The 8,394-nt window shown below is 40.1% G+C and overlaps 1 protein-coding gene across 1 annotated transcript; it reads right to left on the minus strand.

The window, feature by feature from the left end:
• Positions 1-2,522: 2,522 nt before the first annotated feature.
• On the minus strand, positions 2,523-3,242 carry LOC139556884 (tumor necrosis factor receptor superfamily member 5-like). The gene is made up of 4 exons (XM_071370979.1): positions 3,230-3,242; positions 3,051-3,137; positions 2,720-2,875; positions 2,523-2,542 (listed from the first exon to the last, which is right to left on the minus strand). The coding sequence occupies exons 1-4, from the start codon at positions 3,240-3,242 to the stop codon at positions 2,523-2,525; spliced, it is 276 nt and encodes a 91-aa protein (XP_071227080.1).
• Positions 3,243-8,394: the final 5,152 nt, after the last annotated feature.

The raw sequence follows: 8,394 nt of genomic DNA on the forward strand, positions 1-8,394 counted from the left end.
AACAATGCCACTTAATACAATGTTACATACCCTACATTACTCATCTCATATGTATATACTGTACTCTATATCATCTACTGCATCTTGCCATCTTTATGTAATACATGTATCACTAGCCACTTTAAACTATGCCACTTTATGTTTATATACCCTACATTACTCATCTCATATGTATATACTGTACTCTATACCATCTACTGCATCTTGCCTATGTCGTTCTGTACCATCACTCATTCATATATCTTTATGTACATATTCTTTATCCCTTTACACTTGTGTGTATAAGGTAGTAGTTGTGGAATTGTTAGGTTAGATTAATCGTTGGTTATTACTGCATTGTCGGAACTAGAAGCACAAGCATTTCGCTACACAAGCATTAACATCTGCTAACCATGTGTATGTGACAAATAAAATTTGATTTGACTTGATTTGATCTATAACTATCAATCAAATCTGGGTCAAATATGTATTTCAAATAATTTAAATATTTATGGGGGAAATATTGCAGGCTTAAGGATTTATACAAGCATAAATCTTACTCTGTTAATTCTTAGCTGTGCGCTTTTCCCTGAGAAAGCAGGAAACGACTGGTTTCGTTAGACTTGTCTGACCCTGTTCAAGTGGGCCTGTACAGGATACGGTTCCTGTTTTCTCATGGTATGTGATGAAGTATGAGATGCTTAGCAACACTGCAAAATGTGTAACCATATATGGACATATGGCTCTTTGCCAGCTAGCAAAGATGGATGCTAAGGAAAGCTATAAAAGACAGTTTAAAATGTGTTTGGGGGCTCTTCGCTGTGTACCATTTTGGGTCTCTGCTAACCAGCTACATTTTTGCTAATCTTATTTAAGAACTTTGCTGTTTAAGAGAACCTGCAACCTCTCTTGCTTTCCCTTTAATGTTTAGAATTTCCACGACATACTTCAGGTGCTCATGATTTAGCTTAACCAGCAGGCAGAGTTTACACTTTTGGGACACTTCAGTTCTTTCCATTGTGCCTAGATCAAGCACACCTAAAGTCCTTTCAAATACACTGTGAATGTGACTTTTCTAAGAACTGCCTTTAAATTCAGTTCTCTTGTTTACGTGAAGGTGTGAGGAACTCGTGATAATGCTGGAAGAGGAGAATGGAACTTGTGATATGATAACTTTGTTTATAAGCTACACTTCCTCTTAAGGATCAGACTCTTTTTTTCAATTTTCGCCTAAAATGACAGACCCAAATCTAACTGCCTGTAGCTCAGGCCCTGAAGCAAGGATATGCATTTTCTTGGTACCATTTGAAAGGAAACACTTTGAAGTTTGTGGAAATGTGAATCAGTGTAGATTAAGGGGTGTAGACATGTTAAAGAAAGGTTTTTAAGCCTTGAGACAATTTAGAAATGGATTGTGTATGTGTGCCATTCAGCGGGTGAATGGGCAAGACAAAAGATGTAAGTGCCTTTAACCAGGGTGTGGTAGTAGGTGCCAGGTCCACCGGTTTGTGTCAAAAACTGCAACACTGCTGGGTTTTTTCACGCTCAACAGTTTCCTGTGTCTATCGAGAATGGTCCACCACCCAAAGGACATCCAGCAAAATTGACACAATTGTGGGAAGCCTTGGAGTCAAGATGGGCCAGCATCCCTGTGGAATGCTTTCGACACTTAGTAGAGTCCATGCCCCGACAAATTGAGGCTGTTCTGAGGGCAAAAGGGGGGGGTGCCACTCAATATTTAGAATGTGTTACTAATGTTTGTTATACTCAGTGTATGAGCATCATCTAGTAAAAACGTTTGGATGTAGAGGAAGGAAGATTCACCCACAGCAATTATGTTTTAGGTTTCTCACTGGAGCAATCTCCGACAACTAATTGGACTAACACGTTATATTGTGTTACAAGTTACTTCTAGGCAGAGTTGCAAAAAAAAAGCCATGGAATGCTGTGCAAAGCTGTCATCAAGGCAAAGGGTGGCTACTTTGAAGAATCTCAAATATAAAATATACTTAGATTTGTTAAACACTTTTTTAGTTACTACATGATTCCATATGTGTTATTTCATAGTTTTGATGTCTTCACTATTATTCTACAATGTAGAAAAGAGTAAAACTTAAGAAAAATCCTGGAATGAGTAGGTGTGTCAACTTTTGACTGGTACTGTATGTTGACACCTGTTTCGTTTTGTTATCCTCTCCAGGCCATTCTAAACAGTTGTCTTTCACATGCTTCCTGCCTTGGTATTTCACACGGATTTCATTTGGGGTCACCTCTAGAGGGCAGTCATGTATTGCCATTAGTGCACATTGTAGGAAATTAAAATGTGTTTTCAGAAGGAAATTGGGTTAATTGTAAATACTGCTAAATACTGCACAATTTAAACACTTGCCCCCAATCATATTTTCCCCAAATCATGTGTAAATATTGTCCTATAAAATAGTGCCTTCCTGTATTATAATTAAGCTAAAAGGTTTATGATATTCTAATTAGCCATTTACTTTATGTTCATATTCTTAGATTTAATTTATTTCTTATTGTTGTTGTTACATTGTCGAGAAGGAACCTGCAAATAAGCATTTAATTGGACGGTGTATACCATATCCTTTACATACGACTAATGAAACTTAACTTAATAACCTTCACAATTTAAAAGAACCCAATAGAATAAATGTAAATCAAAAACCTCATGACATCATAATGTTAAAATGAATGATTGAGTGAATGTTGAGAGGAGACCAACCTGTGTGACTGATGTACTGACCAGGTTTACAGTTGCTGTGTCTCTGGGCTGCTCTACAACCATCCTTAGTTGGGTCTAGACAGTAGAACCCCTCCAGTGTCTCACAGACAGTGTCTGATGAAGGTGTACATGGCTGCTTTACCATCAAACCCAAACCTAGAGAGAAAACATGGCATGTATTATCTGATGTAGATACAACTGACATATCCTCACAGCATAACAACAGACTAACATATCAGTGTTTGTGTCTGGGTTTCAGTACAGACACACAGGACCACCCTTACACTGGACCACCCCCTAGATCACAGTTGGTACACACTTTGCATTTTACCATTGGGCTCATCAAGGAATGTAGAATCAACACAGGGCACACAGCTGGTGCTGGTGAATTCAGTACAATGCTTATGTACATTACTTCCTGGTGAAGAGAATCACAATGTCATGTTTTTCTGTTAGTGTTGATGATGTATTAACGTCTGGTCATTCATATGATGTAAAGAGGGTCCTTACCTGGTGAACACATGGGACAACATTCATCCCCTATTCTGTACTCGGCTCTACCACATGCAATACCAGATCCAATGCTTACAAGCACCAATATAATACAGTTGAAGTTGGAAGTTTACATACACCTCAGCCAAATACATTTAAACTCAGTTTTTCACAATTCCTGACATTTAATCCACGTAAAAATTCCCTGTCTTAGGTCAGTTAAGGGCACCACTTTATTTTAAGAATGTCAAATGTCAGAATAATAGTAGAGAGAATGATTTATTTCAACTTTTATTTATTTCATCACATTCCCAGTGGGTCAGAAGTTTACGTACACTCAATTGGTATTTGGTAGCATTGCCTTTAACTTGATTAACTTGGGTCAAACATTTCAGGTAGCCTTCCACAAGCTTCCCACAATAAGTTGGGTGAATTTTGGCCCATTCCTCCTGACAGAGCTGGTGAACTGAGTCAGGTTTGTAGGCCTCCATGCTCACACACGCTTTTTCAGTTCTGCCCACACATTTTCTATAGGATTGAGGTCAGGGCTTTGTGATGGCCACTCCAATACCTTGACTTTGTTGTCCTTAAACCCTTTTGCACAACTTTAGAAGTATGCTTGGGGTCATTGTCCATTTGGAAGACCAATTTGCGACCAAGCTTTAACTTCCTGACTGATGTCTTGAGATGTTGCTTCAATATATCCACATCATTTTCCTTCTCATGATGCCATCTATTTTGTGAAGTGCACCAGTCCCTCCTGCAGCAAAGCACCCCCACAACATGATGCTGCCACCTCCATGCTTCACGGTTGGGATGGTGTTCTTCGGGTTGCAAGCCTCCCCCTTTTTCCTCCAAACATAACGATGGTCTTTCTGGCCATTTTTGTTTCATCAGACCAGAGGACATTTCTCCAAAAAGTCCGATCTTTGTCCCCATGTGCGGTTGCAAACGGCTTCTTTTTTAGTCTGGCTTTTTTATGCCGGTTTTGGAGCTGTGGCTTCTTCCTTGCTGAGCGGCCTTTCAGGTTATGTCGATATATAGGACTCGTTTTACTGTGGATATAGATACCATTGTACCTGTTTCCTCCAGCATCTTCACAAGGTCCTTTGCTGTTGTTCTGGGATTGATTTGCACTTTTCGCACCAAAGTATGTTCATCTCTAGGAGACAGAACGCATCTCCTTCCTGAGCAGTATGACGGCTGCATGGTCCCATGGTGTTTATACTTGCGTACTATTGTTTGTACAGATGAACGTGGTACCTTCAGGCGTTTGGAAATTGCTCCCAAGGATGAACCAGACTTGTGGAGGTCTACAATTTGTTTTCTGAGGTCTTGGCTGATTTCTTTTGATTTTCCCATGATGTCAAGCAAAGAGGCTGAGTTTGAAGGTAGGCCTTGAAATACATCCACAGGTACACCTCCAATTGACTCAAATTATGTCAATTAGCCTATCAAAAGCTTCTAAAGCCATGACATCATTTTCTGGAATTTTCCGAGCTGTTTAAAGGCACAGTCAACTTAGTGTATGTAAACTTCTGACCCCCAAAAATTGTGATACAGTGAATTGTAAGTGAAATAATCTGTCTGTTAACAATTGTTGGAAAAATTACTTGTGTCATGCACCTAGTAGATGTCCTAACCAACTTGCAAAAACTACAGTTTCGTTTCTTAACAAAACATTTGTGAAGTGGTTGAAAAACGAGTTTTAATGACTCCAATCTAAGTGTATGTAAACTTCCGACTTCAACTGTAAGTAGAGGATCAGCAATTAAATTATTAAAAATTGCATCGAACCGGCCTTACCACCGCGGACCACATGTAACCACACCAGCCCAGGACCTCCACATCCGGCTTCTTCACCAGTGGGATTGTCTGAGACCAGCTACCCAGACAGCTGATGAAACTGTGGGTTTGCACAACCTAAGAATTCCTGCACACACTATCAGAAACCGTATTAGGGAAGCTCATCTGCATGCTCGTCATCGTCACCAGGGAATTGACCTGATTGCAGTTCGGTGTCGTAACCAACTTCCGTGGCCAAATGCTCACCTTCGATGCTAGCACGCTGGAGAAGTGTGCTCTTCACGGATGAATCCCAGTTTCAACTGTACCAGGCAGATGGCAGACAGCGTGTGTGGGTGAGCAGTTTGCTGATGTCAGCATTGTGAACAGAGTGCCCCATACTGTCGGTGGGGTTATGGTTTGGGCAGAAATAAGATATGGACAACGAACACAATTGCCATGTGCCATTGGAAGACAGGAGTGATGGTTGCTGACAATGGGCCTCTGTACGCCTATGTAGATATTACATAAAAAAATCTGACATTTCCAGCTCCAATCGTCATTTACAACATTAACAATGTCTACACTGTATTTCTGATCAATTTGATGTTATTTTAAATGGACACTTTTTTTTCAAAAACAAGGACATTTCTAAGGGACCCCAAGCTTTTGAACGGTAGTGTAGATGCGTGTGGGTGTATTTATATCTATTTACATATATACACATCAGTTACACAATACATGAAAAGTAAACGCAAAAATCAACCTAATGATGATTTCATCAACAATATTGATTTCAACTGTCAAGTATTGACTCATCAGTGAAGATGAAAGGGGGTGGGGGGGAGACAGATCCTCAGGCCACAACCAATGCAACCAAGTTCTATTTTAGCGCCTGGTGTAACAGTACTCTGCTTGCGTTGTGTACAATCAATCCTCGACACGAACTCCAACGTGTAGCACCAGTCATGGAGATTTATTCTGATAGGAACAGCACAAAATGGCACGTCATGCAATGCACGGCTCTCCATCCAACTCTGCACTCACGCACGCTGGTTTGGTGCTTGTTCACTGGGCATGTAGTTACCAAAATAATACAATTACAATATACAATATAATATCTTTAACAATGTACCTGATAGGAACAGCACAAAATGGCACGTCATGCAATTCACGGCTCACCATCCAACTCTGCACTCACGCACTGTACAAAATATATGAACCACCCCACCAGACACAGTAAGTTGCTAGCTAGTACTGGCGGGAATTCTTTACAACAAAATGCACAATCAATATTCTCCAAAAAACACTGCATCTTATGTGTGATGTTCGAATAACATTTACAAACAAATTGATATAAATCGTAAATTTAAATCATCACTTGGGAGTATAAAAATCACTTTTGACGTAGAGTGCTTTGCGACCAACAACTTACCGCTGGTTTGGTGCTTGTTCACTGGGACGATTCTAACTGAAACATCCTCCCTGGTAAGCAAGCTACGCAAACCAGCCAATAAGATGCCATGTTGAGTAGGTGACGGCAAGACAAAACTAAAACCAAAAACCCATTGGCTTAACAATAAAGTGGCAAGGGGAATCACCAATAGAACCCTGTTACACTGGCTACGCAGACGCTTGCGAGCAGTTTGGATGAAATTATTGAATAACGTGTACATTTATTTTGCAACACTCGCGCACACATTGCGGCCGGTGTGATTAGCATGTTAGTCCATGACTGGGCTTAATCTCTGTCCGGGAAACCGGCCTAATGTGTTTGACTAATTACTGATTCTATCTGATAGGTATCCCCAGATCAGGGTATCTTGATGCTATCTGTGGGAGCTGGAAAAGGTAAGGCACACCTTTTACCTTTTAAGGTTTTCAAAATATGTGTACAGAATAATTTTTATGAGTTAAAATAATTTCAAACATATTATTATGAAATGTATATGGTACATTACTTAATCAAGTCATCACTGCTAAGACCAATGATATGATACAAGAATATAGGACAAGCTATTGTACTACAAAACATTGTCCAGAATTATAATTATTTACTGATCAATTACAAATGACTTCTCTCCCCAGATTCAAGCCCCCGTCACAGTCAGGAACTCAACAATCTGTAATCTGTGTTCCACTGGCTGGCTGGTCCAGCCATCTCTAGTGCATCTTAACACTACATGTTAAATGTGATACTGTAGAATCTGGTTGATATGAAAACAGGATTCTACACCACATTCTATTGTAGAGTAAAGAAATGAAACACATTTTGAAACCCAACCTCCAGTTAGAAGAATATGACCTCTGGGTAGAGGATCACTGTGCCTTGACAATGAGTAGTATGTGACTTAGTGTATTAATCATATACACCAGCTTCCACCCACACTGGAGCATGTGCATCAGCTTCTGCCTACAGCCTGTTCTAAAATGAAAAGGACCATGTGATGAGTGTTAGGATCCAGCATCAGTAGGTGAGAACCCTCTGTTCTGCCAAGGGGGAAGTCAAATGTGTGTATTTTTTTTAAGTGTATTTTATTTAACCTTTATTTAACCAGGTAGGGTAGTTGAGAACAAGTTCTCATTTACAACTGCGACCTGGCCAAGATAAAGCAAAGCAGTGCGACACAAACAACAACACAGAGTTACACATGGAATAAACAAACATGCAGTCAATAATACAATAGAAAAGGTACAGTGTGTGCAAATGAGGTACAGTGTGTGCAAATGAGGTACAGTGTGTGCAAATGAGGTACAGTGTGTGCAAATAAGGTACAGTGTGTGCAAATGAGGTACAGTGTGTGCAAATGAGGTATGATAAGGGAGGTACGGCAATAAATAGGCCATAGTGGTGAAATAATTACAATATATGTCACGTTCCTGACCTATTTCTGTTAGTTTGTTGTATGTGTTAGTTGGTCAGGACGTGAGTTTGGGTGGGCATTCTATGTTGTCTGTTTCTATGTTGGTTTAAGGGTTGCCTGGTATGGCTCTCAATTAGAGGCAGGTGTTTGGCGTTCCTCTAATTGAGAGTCATATTTAGGTAGGTTGTTTCACAGTGTTCGTGGTGGGTGGTTGTCTCCTGTGTCTGTGTTTATGTTACACCATACGGGATTGTTTCGGTTTGTTTCGTGCGTTTATGTAGTCTGTTCCTGTGTCAGCGTGCTTCGTGTATATGTAAGTTCGTTTGTTCAGGTCTGTCTACTCCGTTTTGTTGTTTTGTTAGTTATATCCAGTAAGTTCGTGTTTTCGTCTTGTCTTTAATAAATATTATGTGTTCACAACCCGCTGCGCCTTGGTTCCCTCAATACTCCTCCTTTTCGGTTGAAGAGGAGGAGGACCACCGTTACATATAGCAATTAAACACAGTATAACTTCAGGACCACAATGTCTATGTC

This window comes from Salvelinus alpinus, chromosome 28, assembly GCF_045679555.1.
Source record: "Salvelinus alpinus chromosome 28, SLU_Salpinus.1, whole genome shotgun sequence".
Lineage (NCBI taxonomy): Eukaryota > Metazoa > Chordata > Actinopteri > Salmoniformes > Salmonidae > Salvelinus > Salvelinus alpinus.

Coding starts and splice junctions, on each gene's coding strand:
- LOC139556884 (XM_071370979.1), bottom strand. Junction 2,876..3,050: donor ATTCCTTGATGAGCCCAATG/GTAAAATGCAAA, acceptor TTTTCTCTCTAG/GTTTGGGTTTGATGGTAAAG. Junction 2,543..2,719: donor TCAGTACATCAGTCACACAG/GTTGGTCTCCTC, acceptor GCTTATTTGCAG/GTTCCTTCTCGACAATGTAA.